The sequence below is a fragment of the Grus americana genome, chromosome 1, assembly GCF_028858705.1.
Source record: "Grus americana isolate bGruAme1 chromosome 1, bGruAme1.mat, whole genome shotgun sequence".
Lineage (NCBI taxonomy): Eukaryota > Metazoa > Chordata > Aves > Gruiformes > Gruidae > Grus > Grus americana.
The window spans coordinates 199,569,107-199,592,612 of NC_072852.1; the positions used below are offsets into that span (position 1 = coordinate 199,569,107).

General features: G+C 40.0%; 3 protein-coding genes across 6 annotated transcripts in view; 2 read left to right on the top strand and 1 right to left on the bottom strand.

Moving 5' to 3' along the window:
- Positions 1 to 6,163, top strand: part of ZDHHC20 (zinc finger DHHC-type palmitoyltransferase 20) — a 50,795-nt gene extending 44,632 nt beyond the window's left edge. Inside the window, exon 13 of the mRNA XM_054825516.1 lies at positions 782 to 6,163. The gene's annotated coding sequence lies outside the window, so the exon portion shown is untranslated. The remainder of the gene's footprint in view (positions 1 to 781) is intronic.
- A 771-nt stretch (positions 6,164 to 6,934) lies between these two features.
- On the bottom strand, positions 6,935 to 8,814 carry MRPL57 (mitochondrial ribosomal protein L57). Of its 2 annotated transcripts, none has more exons than XM_054825529.1 (2): positions 8,719 to 8,814; positions 6,935 to 7,407 (listed from the first exon to the last, which is right to left on the bottom strand). In XM_054825529.1, exon 2 carries the CDS (start codon positions 7,400 to 7,402, stop codon positions 7,091 to 7,093), a length of 312 nt encoding a protein of 103 aa, XP_054681504.1. In that variant the 5' UTR covers positions 7,403 to 7,407; positions 8,719 to 8,814; the 3' UTR covers positions 6,935 to 7,090. The 2 variants fall into 2 exon arrangements, with proteins under 2 accessions (XP_054681504.1, XP_054681513.1); XM_054825538.1 differs by lacking the exon at positions 8,719 to 8,814 and adding an exon at positions 8,187 to 8,707.
- A 189-nt stretch (positions 8,815 to 9,003) lies between these two features.
- Positions 9,004 to 21,612, top strand: SKA3 (spindle and kinetochore associated complex subunit 3). 3 transcript variants are annotated; one of them, XM_054812472.1, is made up of 9 exons: positions 9,004 to 9,264; positions 10,399 to 10,463; positions 11,381 to 11,546; positions 12,609 to 13,029; positions 15,914 to 16,008; positions 16,776 to 16,960; positions 17,160 to 17,372; positions 17,560 to 17,678; positions 18,550 to 21,612. In XM_054812472.1, the coding sequence occupies exons 1-9, from the start codon at positions 9,162 to 9,164 to the stop codon at positions 18,581 to 18,583; spliced, it is 1,401 nt and encodes a 466-aa protein (XP_054668447.1). In that variant the 5' UTR covers positions 9,004 to 9,161; the 3' UTR covers positions 18,584 to 21,612. The 3 variants fall into 3 exon arrangements, with proteins under 3 accessions (XP_054668447.1, XP_054668466.1, XP_054668456.1); XM_054812491.1 differs by having other exon boundaries at positions 17,163 to 17,372; XM_054812481.1 differs by having other exon boundaries at positions 16,779 to 16,960.
- Positions 21,613 to 23,506: the final 1,894 nt, after the last annotated feature.

Sequence of the window (23,506 nt, forward strand, 5' to 3'; positions counted from 1 at the left end):
ATAAAGGAAGATTGTGTACTTTGTCACACTTGCCCAAACTGCTGTAGTTGTAGAAGTTGTATAAATAAATAGTACATAATTGCACCCAACACAAAAGCATTTTCATATTTGTTCTCTCAAATAATGGTTAACTCAGTAGCACAATGTTTCAGCTGTTCTGAGTTCAGCTGGATTTGATCACAGTTTCTGTAGGCCAAGGTGGTTAATTCCAGCCTCCCTGCAATTGTAAGCAACTATGCAACAGCTGTGAGATCCAACATCTGTTCCATGCACTTTTGTATACCTTGTGACAGACTGATAGTCGGATTTTTCAATTTTATGCCTATAATGTGCCACAGAAGCAATTGAAGTCATGGCTGACAAGTAAAATTCCCAGATTATTCTAGAGAAAAGAGCATGTTTTGCAAAAGAACGCCAATCCCCCCACCAGCAGTCCCCCAACCTCACCTAGGCAAATACCATTTGTGTGCCCATATCTATCAATTTAATTCAAAATGAATGAGCAGTTCTTGCCAATCAGGGATCCAAGAGACTCTAGCCACAGGTCGGTGGTGATGGACTGATGTTCTTCTAAAACATAAGAGGTTTAAAACAAAAACAAAACAAAAAAACCTACACCTCCCAGAAGGCTAATTATGAGTTGAAGTTACCTTAGCTGCTGTCCTGAATCAGGAGCCTGTAAATTACAGGTTACCTAGCTGCATTCTTGTAATGCACTGTGATCTGGGTTTTTCAAAGCTAATGGTATAATTCCACTAATTACCTTTTTTTGTTTCATTAGGTTACTGCAACATATTTTGTGCTTGAATATTACTTAATTTTGTTTGGAAGAAGTTGATCAGTAGAAAATGGAACATGAACATTTTTAGGAAGAGACAAGTTCAAGTTTCTGCACAGTACAATGGATTCTTGTAAGCACTATTGCAGAGCAGGGAAGTTAAGACAGATGCCTTAAGATTCTTAATGTGCATTTATGCAACACTGAATTACATACTGCTACCAAAGGGCCAAATCCTGAAGTGCCCTGCTTGGATGCACAAGGCCCAGAGTGGGAACTATGCATTTCTGTTATGCTGCAGTGGTGGGGGTAGATTGCAGAGACTCCTACCTCCCCACGGGCAAACTTCACACCTTAGACACTGCAAAAGTCACTTGCATAGCAGGCCTTCAGGGTACAGAAAGAAAGAAAAAAGGAAAAGAAAAAAGAAAAAAAAGGGGAGGGGGAATTCAACGTAGAGCATGGCTAGTGAATCTGAAGTGTGACTATACATAGTTCAAACACCAGGTGATGGGGAAGGGACTGCATGATGTCTTCTCCCCTCTTCCTATTAACCAGTCTACCCCTTGATCATAGCTTTCCAAGTCTTTCAGGACTGAGGATTCCTTCTACTCACTGTGCTTTGGAGCAAGGCAATGCCAACAATGTAAAAGCCTTTTACTTGGGTGTTGCTTTTTTTTGCTATTGGATTGAGCCCCCTCATCATTTTAACTTGATTTATTTAACTATATCAAGAACAGAGCTCAAAGAAGCAAACTCAGTTTTTAGTTGAAAAAACATGGAGTATTACTTTCCAACGCTTGTCTATCAGCATACAAAGAAAAGCCAATCCAAAAAGAATTTAACAATTGTTACATTTTCTGTTAATGTTTGCAGTGTTCTATATGAGGCAGTAACAAAATGGTAAAGTACCCACGAGAAAAACAGTATTGCAGTTGTGTGTTGTTAGAAAATGGAAGTGGAAGAGTACTGCTTATTCTGTGAGACTCTTAATGGTTTATAAATACTGTTTTATGCTTTTGTTTTATCTTTTTAATAAAGGCAGAAGTTTTTATTGGTTCTAAAGTACCATTTAAACAAATATCAAGTACTTACAAGAAAATTAGTGCTGAATCATACATCTGTGTTAACACACTGAAAAATTGTGTGCTTTAGTCTGCCACTTTCAAGTCCAGTTAAATGGATGCTGCAATTGCTAAAGATTGAGTGCTTTCTGCAGTGATGTACCTGTTCGCAAAAGGCAAAATGTGTTTTTTGTGTGAGGAATAAAGTCCATCCTAAGCTCAAGACCTACTGCAAACAACATGGGGGTTTTCCCCCTCACTCCTCTATAACGAAGACTGCTAACTCATCTGTGGGTGGTATTGGAATTTTGCACCTGGAAAAGTGATAAATACTGTTTTCCTGTCTGTAACTTTTCCGATGTTCAGCTGATGTTGATTACTAATAGACATGAGCCCTTTTCATACAGACTGATGGTCTGGACCATAAGAACCTGTTCAGTTTCTCTCCTGGACTGACTGCTACTCAAGTCAAATATGTTTATGATGGAGGTACTAAGGTATCAAGTATACTGTAAGGTTTGAAACAAGGGGTTTTTTTGTCTTTTGAAAGAATAAATTTTTCTTAAATATTAATCTTCTAGAACAAGGACGCTTTGAGAACCTATGAATATGATTTGGTCACTGTTGGATGTTCTTGAGACAGAAGTAATGGTCCAAACTTGCATGTTTTATAAAAGTTGCAGAATGTTTCTTCAAGCTTTGTACAAGAAACTTTGCATTTGCTAATTTCAAAACTTAGAAAAACATTTGCTAGACATTAATCTGAAAGGTTTAGCTTTTTCCTTCTCAAATGTCAAGTGAGAAGTGTTCATCTGAATATAAGCTCTCAGCAGTACTGCACTAGCAAAATTTCTTGGAGAAGACATCAGAGACAGAAGACTGCAAATGCAATACCAAAATTTGCAGCCCCAAATACTGGTGGAACTGTAATGGAGGGCCCAGGATGTCATCTGACTTTCACTGCATCAGTGCAGCTGAGATAACATATACATGCCCAGTCATAGTCTAGCAGAACTGTATGCAAAATCCATGTCTCTAATGTGGTAAATAGCACTGATTCAGCCATAGGTATATCTGATGGACATTTTTGTGGCTTTTCATGAAGAGCTGATGTTTCTGACATGTTTATGCAGATCATGGGTACATTTTGTCCCAGAGTTTCCTGTGTTTCGGACAAGAGGAGAGCAGTGTGCTTAGGATACTTTTGAGGCCAGAGTTCCTGTTGCTGTAAAAGGAGGCATTACTGAAAAGTCTTTGTCAAGTCCCTTTGACAAACATGAAACATATTAAAATTATTCAACTACTCCCCCCTGCCCCGAGAACTGGTTACTAAAAGAAACCCCAGACTGGTAGAAAGGGATTAAGTTCTCTAAGGGAATTGTATTGATGAACTGTAAGGGCCCACCAGTGAAAGGGATGGGGGGGGGGGGGCAAGTTTTCCTGGCAGGCCCCAGCTGCGGAGGGGGTATCGCATCAAAGGCGGTAGGATGACATCTTCTGCTCTTTCACAGCCCTGTCCTGAGAGGTCTCTAGCCAGCAGCAAGGGCACTCTGTGCTGATTAAAGAGTAGGACTGGCAAAACAAGGGAGCAAGCCAGGAATTAAAAAGTTGGTGAGGACAAGCAGCTATTTGGCTGTTGAGCCGCAAGCAGGTGGGTATGGCTGCCAGCAGAGACGGGGCTGTAGGGGTGCTCCAGGAAGCGGGTCCCTTTGGCCCATGCACTGAAGAGCTGAAAACGTCCAGTGACTGCAGCGAGAAGAGCAGCCCTGCCTGTCCTGGCCAGAAGGAAGATGGAGCCTGAGAAAATAACTGCTTAGGGTGCTGGGTCACATTGTACGTGCTGGTTTTGTGCTTTAACCTACTCTGTATCAGCAAGTCTTGAAAATACCTACATACATAACAGCCCTTAAGCTTTTTAGATCCATCAAATTATTGTTATTGCAAGCCGTAAATAGTATTGTAGTTAATGCAGGATAGTTGACATTGGCTGCAATTAGAAACTCTGCTTTAGTACTTATTACTGCTTTTTTTCTTTAAAAACAAAACCCACACATGAGTCATGCACACAAAATGACATTAAACTCCATGTGTGAGGACAGAAGTGTGACGTAGGGCAAGATTTCAGTGTGATTTTTCCTTGAGATTCCTGAAATGTCTTAAGGTGATAAACCTGTCCCTGTGAAGATGAGGCAGGGAGATGCATAAATAGAAAATACTTAAAACTACAGTTAATCCTGCTTTTTTTCTTACGATGATCTATTCACAGACTGTATAACATACGCATCGTTGCTGCTCCTTCCAAAGGCATATTATGGGAGGAGAGCAGGAAGAGGGGCAGGTTTCCATCGTAACTCACTTCCTACAGCGTTACCCTGAGATTCCAGTGTCACAAGTTAGATACATCATAAACCTTTGATTAAAAACTTCCACTTGAAATATTCAGAGGGTTATTTTAGAGGCAGTTTGGGCACTTTTAGTGATTTGAGTAGAAGTTATAGTAATGTTTTTGTTAAAGCTGCCCCTTGAGTGTGGAATTTGCAGGTACCAAGCTCCGTTTGGTATGCTGTTCTTAGAAACTGGGCCTGTTCTCCTGAGTGCTAAATGCCTGCAGTTTTCAGGTACTGTTTTTCCGTCATTTGATGTTGTGTGGCTCTTCTCAATTGGAAATCCTCTTTGGGGCTTTGGAGGTTTTGATGAAGTTCAATACTATTCGATACCCCCTCAAAGAACTCCCTGAAGTGGGGTCCGGTTGTGGCTCACCAGAGCCCCAAGAGGAGGAAAAAAAGCAGCGTTTGCAGCAGTGTCAGTGTCTGGCAGATGTACCAAGAGAGGCATTGACTCTGACATCAATTAACCAGATCTGCCTGGATCTGGAGCACTGACTGACCATATTTATTAAAAAATAAAAATAAATAAAACCCCTTTGAGCTTCATAGTGTATGTTTTTTGAGAACACCATTAAGATTGTACATAATTGGGAGATTCAGGTATACGTTTACAGAGGCTCCAAGTAGTGGCTACTTTAACTGTCAGTGCAGATCAAGAACACGTCTGTCACAGTACCTAAAAACCAGCTAGGTATGCAACATCAGAGGCTCTTCTATCTAAATGGCACCAAAGAGCAGCTGCATATCAAGTGATTTGTTATAATACTGAACACATTTCCTACACTCATTTCTATCAATTTATTTTGTATATATAGCTTTTTATATGCATTTTTCTTAATTACATAACTGTCATGAAATGTAATGAAGCTGCAAGTTGTAGTTAGTTTTAATGCTGATTAAAACTGATGTTTGGCTGTTTGTTTTCTGCAGCAATTACTTGAATCTTGTTTCCATGAGGTAGTAAAGTCTGATAATGTTTACAGGATTGCTTGCTTTGTTTTGGGGGCATTTGCCCTTCTTTCTTCCGACTTCCTCCCCCAAGAAACAGAGAGCACACGCTCAGCAGTCAAGCAGATGTCTTGGGGATGAAGTATTAGGGTCACCTTTATCGGCACCAAAGCATTAATGGTGACAGGCAGCTTCCCTTCTGTTTACATTGCTTAGCGTGTTCCTCTCTAATTTCTCCTGTCCCTTAACCTGTTATCAGCTTTATTGCAAGAAACTTAAATCTTTCTGAACAGCAATTTACAATCATAAAAATATTACAGAAGGAGGCAGCGTTCCTGCTGTTGAGCCTGTCCCCCTCTCCCTGCCCCCTTTTTAACATCCCTGGGTTAGCTCTGCAATTATTTTTGTATCTGCAAGCAAGGGTCATCAACATTTGCACTAATCACAATGTCCCAGCTGTTCTACTTCCAGTTATTTTTAATTGTGCTGCCTACACTTGTAATGAGCTGTATTTAAGTCTGAGGTGAAGTGTAAAAGATCTATGTAATAACGACACATTTATTGTATTTTTTGTATGTTACAGATAGGCCTAGTCCTATGCACAGAGAAAACATGATGCCATTTATAGTTTAATACTTGAAGTAACTTTTTAAAATGGGCTTTTATAAATGAATTAAATAATACAAAAATCACATTACTTTGCCGGAAGTTCCTTCATGTTTTAATTATATTGTGCAATTTCCCCGTATGTATACTTTTTCATAAATGTTATTATCTTAAGCCATTTATAATCATTGAAAAGTACATTCAGGATTTTGTAACTCAGTGTTCAGACCTGTTCATACTTCTCTGAAGTATAATTCATGTTTAAATAAAAAAGTTGTACCATTTTAGGCCTCTTTTCCAAAGTGGTAAAATATGAATGGATTTGACACTTGAATTCACCAGTGAATGCAACATCAACTTAATAAAAGTACGTGAAAGAATCTGAAAATTGCTTAGCTGTACCATGTTTGTGTTACATCAGTGAGAACTGCCTACCTGGGAAACATTTTATAACTGTTCCACAGTTTTTACAACTGAGCTGCAACAAACCCAAGATAACACTTGCCACATCTTCCGAGTCACTTGGTCTTGAGAGGAGAAATAACAAAACTCTTAACTTGTGGCTGACTATATTCCTTCAGGACACAGCATGGCTTAGAAATCAGATTGCCACTCGGGCAGGAATCAGCCCTGTTCCTTTTAGATCAGAAATCATCTCTGTAAGAGAGGGCAGTAACACCCAAGTTGACGCTGAGATGTCAATGACACTGGCATTTAAATTCATTAATTCTTTCCAGAAAGTTAAAACCTGGAATGTATTGCAATCTTCCACAAGTTCCAGCCTCATACACCTACCTCTGTAATTCTAGTTCACCTTGGTTGGTACATGCCTGATTGAGCACTGTGTAAGTATTGTCAGTTGTGTCTCATGTACTCATGTATACAGAAGTGTCCCTTCAAAGGGGGAGGGACCAGTAAGAGCCATCTGGTCAGTACCAGCAGATAATCCCTTTCCACAGGGCAGGTGTGTTCTAGCTTTCAAAAGGAAATTAGTGAATCTAGAAATCCAGTTCACATCATCATCATCACCACACTTGGTAACGCACGCTGTTCTTATGCAAAAGCCCTGAAGAACAAAAGGCAGGTAGATTAGGTAGAGCCACAGAAAGAATTGTTTTTCTAAAGAGACAATAGTAAGAAAACACACACTGTTCTGTAGGACTACTTTTAATGTAAAGTTTTGTATACTGTCCAAAGTCTCATTTGTCATCTACCCTTATATTGAATTACAAAACTACCATAATAGGTAGAACGGCAGACCCCACAGTAGCGCATAATGCATGCCAAATATAAATAGGCCATATTATTCAAGATGTCCACTTTTTCGTCACATTTAAGTGGTTTAAATCATCGCTGATATATCTATGCTCAGGGAACTTGGCTTTCACCAGGCTTTTGAAAGCTTCCCATTTTGCACGTCTCTCCTCTGTGTTATGTCCGTACTCCTGTTCCCGTGTCAGGTAAGGTCGACTCAGCCAATATTCATTCTCTGCTTCAATTTCCAACCTTCGGATCATCGCTTGCTTCATTGAAAGGGTAACCACTCTTGGTCGCCTGTATTTTCCAATCCATTGTTTTCCAGGAATTCTCTTTCGGAGTAATACTGTTGTTAAAAACATTATGCCTTAAAATATAGACAAAAATATAAAATGCTCGTTACATTAGGGACAAAAATTAAAAATTTAACAAGAAAAATGAAAAATGTGCACACACTCCAGTGCCTTTTAGCTGTCTGGTTTGAAGTCTGAAGTTCAGAACCTGATACTCACAACCAACCATTACATACAGTAGACAGCACAAAGACATACTGGAAACTTCAGACCAGAAAAGGGAAACGAAACTCATTATTTAGCTAAAGAGTTTACTCAGTTATCCTTACGTTGAGATTTAAGCATGTCCTCCATAAATTATTTATGAAAAAAACCAAAACCACCAGTCTCAGATACTATTAAACAAATGATTCACTTAATTAATTCCTTCTCCAAATAGCTAACTGCATTGTCAAAACAGGGAGTATTTCCAGGTCCACCTGCTAGATCTAGATCTGGCCTTTCCTCAGTATTAAGTTCTGAACTACAGTCTCTCCATGAACTTACTAGAATACAATTATATCATCTTGGTTTTGAACTAAGGGAAATCAGGTTTGTAGAGAAAAACAATATCCTATATTAGACCAACTAGCATTAAATAGCACAAATACAGTGGCCAATGTAACACACAGGTGTGACAAAAAGGCAAGAAAGGCCAAGCAACATTTAGATGTTACACACGTCCTCTTCATTAGTCCTAAACATGCCTAACTCCTAGGTCTCTCATTATACTGTATCTTCATCAACTAATAAGACAAGGATTTGAAACGGGCATAAACCAGCCCTACTGCTCAGAAAAGCCACACCACCATACCCCATTGCCACGGTGCAACTGCATGCTGATGTTCCACTCTCTGATCCAGTTTAGAAGTGAAGCGGTGGGGCTTCGCGAAGGCACTGCTGCCTCAGTCTCTCGTTCCGCCCCCGTCAGGGGAGGGCAGGGCACAGAGCTGCTCGTCTCCACCGCAGCGCCGGCTGCTCGCCCTCAGGCCTGCGCCCGCTGCAGCGTCGACACGGACCGAGGCCGACGCGGCACAGCTGCCCACTGGGGCTCTCCAGTGCCACAGGAGCCACCCGACAGCTCCAGGCAGGTTTCGGCCCGCGCGGCGAAGCGCTCCTGCTGCCCGGGGAGAAGGATCCCCTGCCAGTTCCCTGCCAGTTCCCCACCGGGGTTATCTCCCAGTTCAGGGCCAGATCAGCCCGAGCGAGAAGACAGCAAACCCGCCAAAAGACACCCCACGCTCGGAGCGAAGCGGCACTATGAGAAGCAGCACTATGAGAAGCGACTGTAGCGCTCCGAGCCCTGTAATTAACGGGCCTCTCCCCTCCCCTCCGCCTTTACTCACCGACTCCGGTGGCGGCTCCAGCCCCCACGGCGGGAAGCAAGATGGCGGCGGCAGACAGCAGCGGCGCGAGGCACGTCTCGCGAGAGCTCTCGGCGGGTGGGCGGGGCCTGGCGGCGCCAATGGAGCGCGCGCTGCCCGCGGTTCGAAGCTGGTGGCGGGCGGTAACCGTCCTCCTCAGGCAGCGCGCGGCTCGGCTCTCCTCTCCTCTCCTTGGCTCTGCTCTCCTTGGCTCTCCTCTCCTTGGCTCTCCTTGGCTCTCCTTGGCTCTCCTCTCCTTGGCTCTCCTTGGCTCTCGTCTCCTCAGAATTGCTCCCAGCGCGCAGCCCCAGCCCCAGGGCAGCCGTTAACGGCCGCTCACGCGGTCGGGGACTAGTCGGGGCTCGGGCGGCCTTCGCCGGCTGGTGCTGGCGCTGTCCCTCTGGCGCTCCCCTTCCCCGCGGGCGATGGACGTGTCGAGGGACTTCTTCGGTAAGCTGCGCGCCCTAGCCCTCACGCTGGAGAAGGAGGCCAGGCAGCTCGAGCGGGCCCTACGCAGAGAGGACACAGGTAAGCGCAGGCCTCGGATCATCCCCTTCCCGGGGCGGCCGAGTCCGCCGAGGCCTCTCCCGTTCCTAGGGCCGCAGCCCGGCACGGGGGTCGGGCTGGCGGGTCCTGTTCCACCTCCAGGCAGCGAGACCCCGAGTGAGGAAGGTGATCTGGAGAGTTCCTCTCGATGACCCGTGGTGATGGATGTCATACCCGGGGCCGATAGCTCTGCTCGCACAGCCTGAGGGGGGTGGTTATTCCTCCTAAGTCCTTGATTTGGGTTCTCGCCTGCCATTGTGTCCCACTGGGCATGCGGAGATGGGCCTTTGGTGGGCTGGTGGCTGCGAGGATGGGCCTGGGAGTAGCTCGGCAGAGTATTATTTAGGGTCCCCCTCATATCATTGTCTCTCTGAGCTCCTTCGTGGGTATGTAGGTGAGCTTTTATCACGGGGAAAAACGGAACGAACAGGGAATCACATTCTTGCTTTTAGTCTTTTCATAGATTGAGACAGGAAAATGCATTTGCAGGGTTTGTTCTCTCTGCACAGACAGCTCAAGCATCTAATTGGAGTTATCGCTGTGCTGTCTTGTCATATAGCAGGTGTCCTCTCTTACACTATTTGCATTAACCTTAATTTCTAGTGAAAGAAGTAATGATCACTACATGTATGAGCAAACAATGCTAACATCTGCTCACTTGCAAATAAGGCAGAAGAATTCAGCTTTTTGTTGATGTATGTTTTTCAGTGGTGTCTATATCACTTTTTTTCAATTTTTATTATTTCAAGTTCAAGCTCTTTAAGGATAGAAATTCAGCATAAATAATCCTCGACAGACCAGGAACCTACCTATTGTACCAACATCTGCTATATATTACTTTCTACAGTATTATCTGTAACAGTAAAATGGAAGCCTGTGCGGTTTCTATGTGTAGCTTAACATACCGTGCAAGTTGCAGTCTCATGCTGTGCAGGGTACCCGATATGAACTGGTTTCCCTTTGGTTTTTTCTATCTTGACCCTCTTTCTCTAACATATGACTCCAACATCTCTAATATAGGAGATTACATTCTGATGTAGAACGTACTTGCGTACTGAAAATACTAATGCCCCTTCTTTCTTTCCAAACGCTCTTATGTGAATGTGCATATCAAAGACTATGAAGATGAATCTCCAATAAGAGTTTTACAAGACCTCCATTGTGAAATCAGGACTCTAAAGGTAACATCTTAACTTGCTTGCTTCTTGAAAAATTGGGACAGGGTGAGGGGGGTGGTTGTTACATAAAATGATTGTTCTATTTTGATCACTAAGCCACAATGCAACTTTGTTAGTCAGCAGTTCTGACTCTTATTTTTATTCATTTACCTCTAAGTCCTCATAATGGCTGTGGATGTCAGGGTAGTGCGCAAAAACTTTTGGGTGACTTAAAGTAGATTTAGCGCTGTGTTTATTAGTTTGCAATCACTGTTGTCACTCAGATCAGCAGGGGACAAAGGTAATGGGGAAGTTGTAGCTGTGCCAAGGTGTAGGTATAGGGGAGAAGGATTCAGGAGCAGCAGCTCCCTAGAGAAGAGGTATGCTTGTTTGTGTTCAATGACTAGCGCTTAGAATAAAGAAAAATCTTCACAGAAGTTTTAGTACCTTCAGCCATTCAGTTAAACTTGTTACAAATGTTTTTTATTTCTTTAATAGCAGTAGGAGAAATAAGCTGTAGAAATAAGCAAGTGTAGAAATAATTGAGAGGTAAGCTAGGATATAAACTTGAGGTTAACATCTGCTCTGTGCTAATTCTTTGTACATAGGGAGTAAGAGTCCAAACTAATTGCTGTTATCTGACATATTTATGGAGTAAAAGCATATATTTTTGTTTGAGCGGTTACCAGTAAGTACTTATCATACTGTGAACTGTCATCTCAGTTTAACTTTTGTAAGTTTTTTGTACACTCATGTCCTATATATTCCTGATATTTTGTACCCTAGTTTTCAGGTATAGATAAGACCTAAATTTCCTGTTTATCCTCATCTGAATTGAAGTTCAATACTTATTCCCAAAACACTTCATGTGTAAACAACTACCATGTGGTGATTTGAAAACCATATTTCTATGTTTCCTTTTCCCTCCTTGACCCCCAAAGGAAGATGTTAATACCAGTCTTGGTAAAAGTTGCTTGGAAAAACAAGCAATTCATGACTTTATGAAGGCAAGTGAAATACTGATGCAAAGAAATGCAGCAGATCTTGGAAAAATAAGAGAGCTGTTCCAGAAATATGGCTACAAACCACGTGTCAAAGACGCTACAGGTAATATTTCGTGGCAATACAGTATGTGAAGGCAAATGTAATTTTCTGAAATGTTTCTCTTTAGCTGTGTGTATATTTCTATTAATTAAGAGATCTAGTACATCTATGTTATTTGCTTTATAATAATATTCAGAGGGTAAAGGATTCTGTTATGATTGGTGCCATAAGAATAAACCAAAATACAAAAACATAAAAGCATGCCAGGAGATCTAAGTTAGTGTATGTGATTTTTTTTTCTCAGGTAAGAGTTATATTCAGAAAACATGCTAGAGAACATGTTTTCATAACTCAGAGAATTATGCTGCTTCAGCTTCTCATGCATGAGAAACTATTGTAGATGCATCTAAATTAATGGAATGATCACATTTGAATACAAATTCACTTAAATCGCTATAGAGAAAATCTTAAACTAGTATGCTCCATAGTGCAAATGGGACAAGAGACGCATGTACGGGGATTAGGTGACACGTGGCAATCTATGAAGCAGCAGTAGCTTGATTGTTGGGAGGGGGAGATCCTTAATCCAGTCAGAAAGTGCACATGCACCTGTACCAAACAAACCCTGTTCGGTATCAAGGGCCAAATCAATCTTCAAGAAGGTTTTGGCAGGGCACACCTTAACCTTCTCCTGAGCGTCATCCGGTCATTATGCAAAACAAAATCGTGGTCTCTGATTTTATAGTGCCTTGTTCCCTATCTTCACTCTGCTTTTAAAGAAGACGCTACAAGGTTAATTTATTTTTAAGCTAAGTATATCTGAATACATAATACCAATAAATAATCATTAAAAGGCAATGCGTCTGCTATATTATTTTAAATACCCACACACACACACTTCTTACATCATGCAGATGCTATATTATAAATATAGCTTAGTCTGACATGAGCTTTTGATATGTGTTGTAGCTTCAGGTTCAGTGTTTTAAAATGAAAGAAGGAATATATTTTTTACAATAATAAATAAAACATTTTGAATTAGGGGGGGTAGGGGAGACCAAATTTACTTTATAAATTCTTAAAACAGAAACTTCTCACAATTTTTTATCACTTTTTCTCAAACAGAAGAGGAAGAAGTAGTTAACAGTGACTCAACAGTATCTGTCCAGAATAAATCTGATGAAGAAAAATCAGATGATGTACCTCATCTTCCTGCTTGTACTGAGAAGCCACTGGTGCCCAAAGACCCACTGCGTAACCCCCAGCTTTCAGATTTTGGTCTTTCACAATATGCTTTCTCCAGGCCTTGGAGCGCAGCGAAAGGACAAATGACACATGCATGCCAAGAAAATTCAAAGAACAGGACTCCACTAAAACCAGAGACCCCCTGTATTTTGCCCAAAACACCAAAATGCATGCTAAAGATGGATGATTATGAGTGTGTAACACCAAAACTTGAACACTTTGGTATTAGTGAACATACCATGTGTATGAATGAAGATTATACGATGTCACTTATTCATAAAACTGCTCAGACAAGCAAGAAGTGAGTAAATTACTTAAGTTCAGATTGTTTCTCTACTGAATTTTCTGTAGTTTCTTTTTGCTGTACTAGTTTCTTGCTGCTATTGCCCTTCTCTTTTTCTTCAAGCAGGTGATATGTTATCTACCAGCTGGTTAGTCCTGTGTCTTTATTCAACTATCTACGTGTTTTCTCGTGTACCCTTTGCACTGCCAACGCTGCCCTGAAACACATCTCTGATACACTCCTTCCCTTGACTGCACCGCGATAAGAGTCTTCCATATGCAATCTGTTCACAAAGGGAATGTGCAGAGTGTATCTGTGATCCTTTGCTTTCCTTAACCTTGGATTTGAGGACATGTTGTCTGCAGTAGATATTGTATAGCCAATTTAAAGGTTTCAAAAGCTTTAGGAACATAGACTCGGAAAAAACTTCTAAATAATTCAGTAAAATGCCTCATTGTAGAAAGAGTGTATTCTCTCTTATATTATCTATCCCCCACCTTACAAACAGTTAGTTCTTTTTGCTCCAGTCTTCTGTTGAAAAGACATCTCCAGATTTTCTCTGTTCTAATTAAAATTAAAGAATTTGCAGCAGTGAGGTGTAGAACACTTTAGCAGTAGAAGTATTTTTCTGCATTTCTATGGTAATGTAAAGGTAGTTAGATCATGTTTTTATAGTTAGCTTTAGCAACATGTTCAATTTTAAAAGCTGACAGTATATGTATAAAAAGCTCACTGTTCTGCAGCTAAATATTTGGTAGAGAAATTGTTCAAAAAACAAATCATATTCAAAATAAGTTGTGGAAATAATCATTCAACATTTTTCTTTTTTAATCCCTGATACTTGCACTATAGACACAGGTGTGAAGTTTTTCAGAACCATGTTCTTCAGTGACTTTATCCCCCAAAGATCCAGTTTACTGCAATGGATAAATTTTTAGTGTCTTTTTATTTAAGATTACTGGGGGGAAAAAGTAAAAGTGGAAAGATATATTTTCTTTTAAAATAGTTTTGGGATCTCTCCTTTTGAATAGTTATGTAAATACTATAATGTCTATAAGCTTTATAGTATTGGAATTGTAATAACAGGAAAACTGTTACTGAATCCTGAAAGATATTAATTCAAAAATCGTTCACTCTCAAATAATAGTTTCATCGTATAGCACAATTTAAGATCTTTTGATATCTATAACTTTTTGTGGGTTTGTACTACTTTTTCTATTTAATGAGAATTGTTTTAAATGTGACCTTTAGCTTTAATTATGGCTGTCATTTATAAATGGATACATTTGTAAATGTAGATTCTATTTCTGTGGCTTCTAGTGAAATGATGGGACGGTCCCTTAGAGATGCTTATATATACCTACACCCAAAAAAATCACATTAAGTCATTAGAGTTAAAATGTTGTTTAACTGTCTTTCAGCTTATGTTTATTTTGCATCATTAAGTTAGAGTTAGCTTGTAGTTTGCTCAGAAAGGCTGAAACAATGAAACAGCTTGTTACCTCCCAAAAGCACTTATCTCACCTCGTAGTGAGAAGGTTCAGCATGTTAAATGGACAGAACACTAAGCCAGCAAATTTAAAAAAAAAAAAATTAATAAAGATATTTTTTCACTGCATAATGGGCAGAATCTCTTCCCCGATGATCAGATAAGCAAAAACTGGTACAACAGAAGTAGCCTTTATACCTGTAGTTTCCAGGTTCAAAGACGCATAAATAATTCTGCCTGTCTTGGAGACAGCCCTGCCCTTTCATATCCCTTGCTTGTGCCAGCCAGGTCTTGTACTTTGTTGAAATCTGTCTAGGGGGTGGGCATTGTGTGAAAACCACTTTAAAAATTCACTTCAAAGTTCTTAAAAATATTTAGTACACCTCAACCCCTCCAACTTTGCTTTTCAGGTTTTCAGTTTTGAAGCAGGTGAAAAGAACAATGTACTTTAGTGCACCTACTACAAAATTGAAACCAAAAGTAATTAGGAAAGAAAAGAAAAAAAAAAGTGAAGAAAAGTGTTTACAATGGAGAAGAACAAGTATAACAATAAAAACTAAAATTCATATGGTTTCAGGTATCTATAATACTTTTAAGGCAAAACTTACTTGAAAAATTACTTTTTAACTCAAAATTTGGCATGTGTTCATCTAAGTAAAATATACTGCCTCAAGTGGATTATTTTTTTTAAAGCTTAGGCTTTTTGTAGAGAAGCTCTATATCTGGTTCTTATAGTTAAGATAACTTTTAAACATTTAAAAGAATTTTCTGATAGCCACACTTTTGTGCAGAGTTTAGGTAAGCTTCCCCTTTTTGTGTGTTATTGTTTCTTAACTGCCTACACCCTTCTTCCACTAGAATATCTTGGATATGAAAAAGAATTTTAAAAATTTCAGTTTCTAGTTTTGCGGAATTTATATTAACTGGCTTTTCACTCTGAAGTCAGCTAGTGATTAACATAAGTAATCTTATTCAAACTTAAAAATTGAATTAAGAATCTTTTAGTGTTCACAATAATGTTAGTAGGTAAAGAGCCAAAAAGATTTCCTCTTGTTATTTAGAATTTTGTAGGCAACAGGCAATTCCAAATAAAATAGGCTGTACCCCTAACATGGAATTGATCATCTTGGCCAAAGAAAATTGATCCTACCCATGGCACTTCTTTGTGTTTTTTCTTTTTTCTTTTTTTCTCTCCTTTTGGGGGGGGTATGCCTTGGATTGGACTGAAAATTTGCATGCTACAAATTGCTGCAGTAGAATCATAGATGAGAAAGCTATAAAAAAATCATCTTTGAGGAAACGAATTTTTGACTTGCATGAACAAATACTAGAAAAGTGATCAGGTTGACAGTATTCCTTTAATTGTGATTTCTTTGTATTACTTGAGAGCTAATTGAGAGGTTTGGTTTTCAGGTTGGTTAAAAAAGATGATCATGAAGTGAATGTACCAGAAATGACATCCAGGAAAATCATGGTTACTCCTAGGCCAAAAGTGACAGCTGAAAACAGTAAGTTAAAAATACGTGAAATGGATAGACATATGCATTTTTTTACATAATGCATTGTAAACACATGGTTAATTTTTAAAATGTGTTTCTTTTTAGATATAGTGAATTCAGGCCCAATCATTGTATTAATACCAATGTCTAGAAAATGACATGTTGGTGGCTTCTATGGGAAAGTTTCTCACCTCAGTATAAATCTTTGCTTGTTCTTCTCATCCATCTAGAATTACGCAGAGGGATCCATCATTTTATAACGGCAACTTATCCTTATTCGAAATAAAAATACTGTTTTGCCAACTTAGTCTTTTTTTCTGAGAATACCCGTTAGATCTGTTTAAAGATAGGAAATAAAATGTTTTGAAAGAGGCTAATGAGACAGTAACTTAGAGCTTTCATGAGTAGTGCTAAAACTTTGAGAGATGTAATATGTTTTTGTTTAAGATGTGTGAAGATCTTGGGACAAACATAGTGACAATTGAATATATGAGAAGCTAAAGCAATGTTGATTTAAGTTGGGCTTTTTCAGTTATATTCAGTAGTGGCACGAGATTTATTACTCTTTTGCATTTGCTGCTTTTATGGAAATCTGTAATTTGGATGGTTCTTCATACTAAAAATACCAGCTAAAACGATACAGGTGTTTTAGAATATGCAGATCTATGAAAAGCTAATAGACTTAGAAAACTAAACTGGGGCACTGGAACTGATAATATTTTTATATGCGTGTGTGTGTGTATGTATCTATTTTTATCTCCTCCTCTTAATTTCAGCAGCTGATTGGATGGTTTCTCCTATGATACTTGTGTTCTGTACTCCTGATGTGAAAACCCCTTCCAGAGCAAATAATACAGTATTGTCAAGGTCACCAGAGACAAATGAACTACCTCTTCCCAGTCATACAGAAACACCACAGTTCCCAAATTTTGAAGCAAGATGGCTAAAAGCAGAACCTAAGGTAGTAAATAGCAATTAAGTACACTTTCACATTTTTTACCTTAAGCAGTTTTTCAAATGTCAGTTTGGGATTCTTTTCCAATACTACTTTTTCTTATGTCATTGTAGAACTTTCTAATGGAAATTTGGTAAGAATGTTTAATAAATACTTTACCCAAGATAAGCAAATTAACTGAAGGCATTTAATACCTCTTTTGCAGCAGGTAAAGCCGGGGGGGAAGATTGAGTCGGTGACAAAGAAAGACACAACAGATAAACAATACACAGAAGATAGTGTTCCTTTTGCTGTGCGCTCTGATGAGTATCTTAAACATTTTGGAGACCCTTCTCCTCCCAAAATAAACCACTATGACCAGTTACTCAATACTCCTCCACCTCCAGAAATAACAAGGATACCAGATGATGTTCTACAGGTTAGCTAATATACTTTTTTTCCTAAGTAGTTTTAATATCAAAATAGTAAAATTAAAAGGGCTTAATCCTGTCAAATTTTGTTCCTCAAAAAGAAAGTTCTCTGCTACTTATTAAAACTGTATAAACTGTAATCCTGTTTTGAGTTCTTAGATAATTCTTTTCATTCCCTTTTGATATTTCCTGTAGATTCTGTCCAAGTATAATAACAAAGTAGACTCTTCTAAAGCCAAGGAAACGGAGACCAAGGCAGGAAATACTACAAGATATGAAAGTGATTTCACTGATTACTGCAACAAAGAAAACAGGTATGATTAAATTTTACAAATTTGGTTAAGTAATTTAATTTGGAGGAGCTAAGAAGATGCTTTAACACATTTAGAAATTCTTGCAGCTGCTTGCTGCTCTTCAGCTACCAAAATAGCTCTCGTTGCTGTGACTAAGCATTCTTTGGCATGGTATCTGACTGCCTTTTTGTAAAGAACAAATGTTATAACTGATGGTCTGAATCCTCCCAACTTGAAAAAAAAAATAAGTGAAGGTAGAGCTTTACTGTTTTATCTGTATGTATGTTTTGCAATCAAAGCACCAGTGAATGCTTTCTTCTGAGTAAATTTAGGCAATAAAACTAAGGAATTGGAGAAAACTATATAAAGTGACACGACCGATTTCACGGTCATTTTGGCAAATACAAAGTTCTTTGAAATGCAGAGCTACCTTACGAACAATATCTGAGAAGAAATTAGTCTAAAACAAGTATGAGTAATCTTTGAACAATGGAATAATAGCTTTAAAAAGAACTCCATCGATTTGAATAGAAAGAAGCTTTTGTGACAGCTTGATCAAGTGTAGATATTCATGATTCAGTGTAATGTGTATTATACTTGTTGGCTATCTGTTAAACTTGGGGTCAGCACAGAATATTTAGGTAAGAGGTGCAAGGAATGTGTATGGAGTCAAATAATAATCACAGCAACCCAGAATGAGACTGATAACAGTAGGTATTTTAATATACTTGGAATCCATTTGAGTAATCAGAGCAAAGCTCTTACTTTAGCTGAACCTTCTTATTTTCTTGTCACGATAATAAAAAAAAAAGTTTTCAATGATTGTGTCTTCTGCTAATTCAAAATATGATTGAGATAATAAAGTCATGAACTCTTCTGGATATATTTGCAGAGGATATGCTGGATTTTTCAAGCCAAACATCTGAAATCAAGCTGAAGACCATGTTGAGACTGTTTCACATTCATGGATCTTATTACTGAATCATAACAAGCTCAAAAAAGCAAAAGAAAATAGTGGTGGGAAGAAAAAGCCATACAAAGGAAAAGCTTTTTGAATGGAGAAAAATTATTTATCCATGATGCAGATAAAATTGTTTGAACTAACAACTTCTGCTTATTTTTTTTTATTCACATTATTGGCAAAATATATTGAGGGGTTTTAAATACGTATATGCTTCACAGAGGACTGGGGTCACGTATGAGGTAGCACTTCAGTTGTTTCACCTGATTCTCGTGTTTGCTGAGTACACCTGTGTTTACAGTACGCTGTAGAGAAGTGCAGTTGGGCTGCAGTAAAGGGCAAGTCCAGTATATTGCCCCAGAAAGGGGATATCTCTGGCTGTTCTGGTGACGCTGTACATCTTTTCTGGGCTGAGTTTAAAGTGTAGTACTTCAACGGTATTTAGTGTCTTCAACAGAAACAAGTTTTGTTTGTTTGTTTTTTCCTACTTGGAAGAGTAATTCCTGCTTTACTGTTTAAAGCACTTATATGCTATTAGTCACTTCTGCAATACTAAGACATACCAGACATGTTCCTGCATCAGGCTCTCTGTTACCTATCTGACAGACTTATGCTGCTGCTTCTTTCTTATAGTTTCCTTACATCGACATTATATTAGGTGCTACCCATCTGTTTTCCTTTTGACAGTCTAGCCTCTATAGCCCTAAAAGATGACTAGCTCGAATATGGATGATTTGAAAATATATTGTGCAATTGGTACTGGTTATGTATATATATTAACTACTTGAAAGATCTGCTGGCAGGCATGTAGGTAATTGCTTAGTCTCCTGCACTGCTGCAACATGCATTCTGTAAGTGTTGGTGTCCCTCCTAAATGTGCACATCTCTCCCTGTAATAGCTGATCAGAGTTCAGTTCTCAGAGCTGTTTGGCAGTTTTTTGCTATCTGACAGTCATAGTAACTAGGATTTTTTTTCTACCAGAGATTTTACTTTTGCACAAGAAATCCCAGCTACATATCCTTGTTTAGAGCCAGTTTGCTGTTTCCAATGTCGGCTATTCCTCTTGAGTGACTCCAGGACTGCTCTTACCAGCTGTATGTCGATGGCTAAAATTCTGTCATTTATACAAGGGCAGGCATGCAACACAGGAGAAGGGAGAGACTGTCCCAGGAGATGGGGAGAAGTTTATGTTTTTCTGAACTTTCTGAACAGAGCTCCACTTTTTTTTTTTTTGAGTCCTAGGGATATGCAAACATCCGGCAATGCCTTGAAGTATTTCTGCAGTTGCTTATACTTGTCCTGGCTAAAACCTAGCAAGTAAAGGTGCCTTTTTCCTGCTGTTGCAGTCATTCTCCAGGATAAACGTACATCAGATTAACTGGAGAAGCTGATTTTCTACTAGTTCTGGCCTGAGTGCACTGTCATTTCTCTGTGCTAGGTTCTGTTTATAAATATGCATGTATTATTATGTGTCAGTCTTTGAGCTTGATCAACACTTTTGAATACTAAATAAATCTCTCAGATGCTCGGTGGCTGCTTGGAAAACTGATCGTCTGCTGACTTACTTGTTCTACCCAACTGCTTCAGAGGGTGAAGGCCAGACCTGCTTTCAGTATCTTCACAGACTCAAACCACTTAAAGGGCTGAATACCAGTCATGGACTTTCATGGTCTTAAAAAGGTACGGTTGTCTGCTGCAGAGCAAGAACTTTTCAGCCAGACAGATTTATCAGCACTAAGCAGGAGGGGGTTCACAGCCTGCATTCTCCCTCCACAGCACTTCAAGGCTACTTTCTTGCCCTGAAGCAAGCCAGATATCCTGGAAGTCTGTTTAACATGAAATGGAACAAGCAGCACTACTGCCCAACACCTTGCTGTATTTCCCTCCTCAACTAATGAAATTCCCCAAAGGGCTTATAAATGTCTTTTCCCTAAACTTGAGAACAGCTCTGCACTCCGCTGTCCTTTCCTCCCTTAGGGTCTGTAGAGTTGTACCTAGCAGTGCTGGGGTTCTCGTCATAAGCTGCTTGCATCGTTTTTCTTGCCTATTAAACAGTTTTCTGCTGCATTTCATAGCTATTTCATTAACTAATATGCAAGGGATTCAATTAATATTTTGAGATACAAATTATATTCAAGATGAAAATTGAAATCTTTAAATCTTCTGGTCTGCTCAAGCTGTTATGACATGATGCTGGCATGAGAGTTTGGAATCTAGACATGAAGTTTTACTAGTTAGTTTTGGTTTTCTTGCCTACAGTATTACCATAATACAAGTAATATTGCTGTTTGTACTTACATTCTCTATAGCAGGGCCATTGCTCTGAGGTGGATATAATCAGAGCAGCAAACAAAAAACTAGCTGTAGTTGGTTGTGCTTTACTTTAGAAAGCCTTTTAGGTATCAGTAAGGCCTAAGCAGTAGTTTGAGTATTGGGAGTTGGGGACGGAAAAGTTGGCAGAAATGAAAGCACAAGCAGTGTTGGAAGCTGATCTGTGTTCCAAACAAGCCAGGGAAGGAAAACTTTGTGGTTTGTTTTGTCTTTTTTTCACCTGCTCAGCTCAGTTCTCTCCTGCAGGAGGCTGTGTGGCCATCTGAAAAACTGCACCAGTTCAAATATTGGGACAACCAAGGACATAGCCATGGGGCTGGAGGAGGGTAAAACTCCAGTTAGGCCAGTATTGCTGCTGAAGAAAGGCTAATCCTGCTGTGCACTGAACTACTGTAATGTGTCAGAGTAGGAATAATGCACAAGAGCTTAAAACAAGAGTTACGTGTTGGTTTGTTGCGGGGTGAATCTGACAACAGCGTTGGCCTGTTAAAAAGTGCAGTTTGGAGAAACAGTAGCTAAAGAAGGAGCAAACGCAGTAGTTCTGTGAGGGACAGTCTCACCTGAAAATAGGCAAAATTGACTCAAGTTCTGTGTTGTGCTTAATTTAGTTTAACTGGGGGCTGCTTCCACTAGGGGCTGTTGCACCAATTCTCCTGCACAGAATCTAGGGGCTCTGCAGTTCTATGACGGATTCCTTCCATTTGTTGAGCCACTGAAAGGCTAATTAATTTTTTTTCTCTTTTAGTCTCTCCTCCCTACCAGTAATCTCAAACTCAGCTTCTGCCTGTGTGAGCACTAGATCAGATGTAAGGGAAGGGTGAGAATGGGATCTCATCTTCTAGCAGTAACCTGCACTCAGGAAAGACTGAACCCAGCACAAAATTGCAGTGCGGTATTTAGGAACATCTGGGAAGCAACTAAAAAAGCATAGCCTTTAGTTTGCCTTCACTTACTGTGGTTCTTAATCTTTTCTTTTTTCTTCATTTTTTTTAAGTATATCAAATGTGTCAGCTAACAGAAGCTTCTCTCCGTAATCCCATTTGTTGTCAAAGGAGTGTCTGCATTGTTCTGCCTAGGAGGCCCCTTAAGGTGATCGGTGCTTTCTTATCTTGGAAATATTTTGCCTACGGTTACATACAAATAAATGTAGATCTCGCAGTGAAATGAAACTTCCCAGATAGTTGTCAAATGGACAAATGACAAGCATCACTTTTAGTGCTTCCCATTGTGCTTTTATTGAGGGTTTTTAAATCACTGGAGCGCAGGCTTCCTTGGTTATTTAAATTTTCTGTAAGATGTGATATTTGCTTTGTTCCCTGTTGTCATTATTCAGATGTTCCAGTACTTGTGGTGGTTGCAGGTGCTCCACCAACAGCTGTAGCCTTGTATGTTGGGAAAACCTTGTTTCCCTATGGGACAGTAATACAGAGATTTGGTATTTATAAGGAGCAGTGACAACATCCAGTGGTCGCACTATGGAATCACATGTATGAGGAATGTGGACGTGCACGCAGCATGAGGAACAAGCAAGAAGAGCTAGAAGCCTTGGCTCAGTCCCGGTGCTACACGTCATTGGCATAAGTGAAACCTGGTGGGAAGAGTCCTGTGACTGGTCTGCTGTGATGGATGGTTACAGGCTCTTCAGAAGAGAAGAGGGGGGGTGGTGCTCTATGTAACAGAGGGGCTGGAGTGTATGGAGCTGTCAGTCGGTGGCGACATGGTTGAGAGCCTCTGGGTAAGGATTAAGGGACAAGCAAATAAGGGAGATGTCATGGGAGTCTGCTATAGACCACCCAGCCAGGACAACACCACCGATGAATCATCCTTTAAGGAACTAAGTGAGGCCTCTAAATCAACTGCCCTTGTCCTTATGGGGGACTTCAACTTGCCCGATGACAGCTGGGAACACCACACGACTGATACCAGCAGGTCCAGGAGTTTCCTGAAACACCTTGATGACAACTTCCTGGTACGGCTATTAAAGGAGCCGACGAGGAAAGGTGCCCTCCTAGATCTGTTACTTGTGAACAGAGAAGGTCTGGGGGAAGTGGCGATTGGTGGCCGTCTTGGCCATAGTGACCGTGGAGTGGTAGAACTTAGAATCTTTGGCGATAGGAGGAAAACTGCCACCAAAACTTCAACCCTGGATATGAGGAGAGCAGACTTCAGGCTGCTCAGGGAACTAGTCAGTCAGGTCCCCTGGGAAACTGCTCTTGAAGGCATTGGGGTCCATCAGTGCTGGTCACTTTTTAAGGACCACCTCCTAAGAGCTCAGGAACAGGTGATTCCAAAATGCCACAAGTCAAGCAGGCGGGGCAGAAGGCCAGCTTGGCTGAACAGGGATCTTCTTCTAGAGCTTAGGTGGAAAAAAAGAGTATAAGCCTGCTGGAAGCAGGGTCAGGCAACGTGGGAGGACTACAGGGATGCTGCTCACCTTTGTAGGGAGAAAATTTGCGTGACCAAAGCTCAGTTAGAGTTGAAACTGGCCAGTACTGTGGGTGACAATAAAAAGGGCTTTTTTAAGTACGTTAATAACAAAAGGAGGACCAGAGAGAA

Bases quoted from the DNA above. Each gene is read 5' to 3' on its own strand.
- MRPL57 (XM_054825529.1), bottom strand. From the start codon at position 7,402: ATGTTTTTAACAACAGTATTACTCCGAAAGAGAATTCCTGGAAAACAA.
- SKA3 (XM_054812472.1), top strand. From the start codon at position 9,162: ATGGACGTGTCGAGGGACTTCTTCGGTAAGCTGCGCGCCCTAGCCCTC. The intron at 13,030-15,913 runs GTGAGTAAATTA...TTTGGTTTTCAG, and splicing joins ACTGCTCAGACAAGCAAGAA to GTTGGTTAAAAAAGATGATC. The intron at 16,009-16,775 runs GTAAGTTAAAAA...TCTTAATTTCAG, and splicing joins AAAAGTGACAGCTGAAAACA to CAGCTGATTGGATGGTTTCT.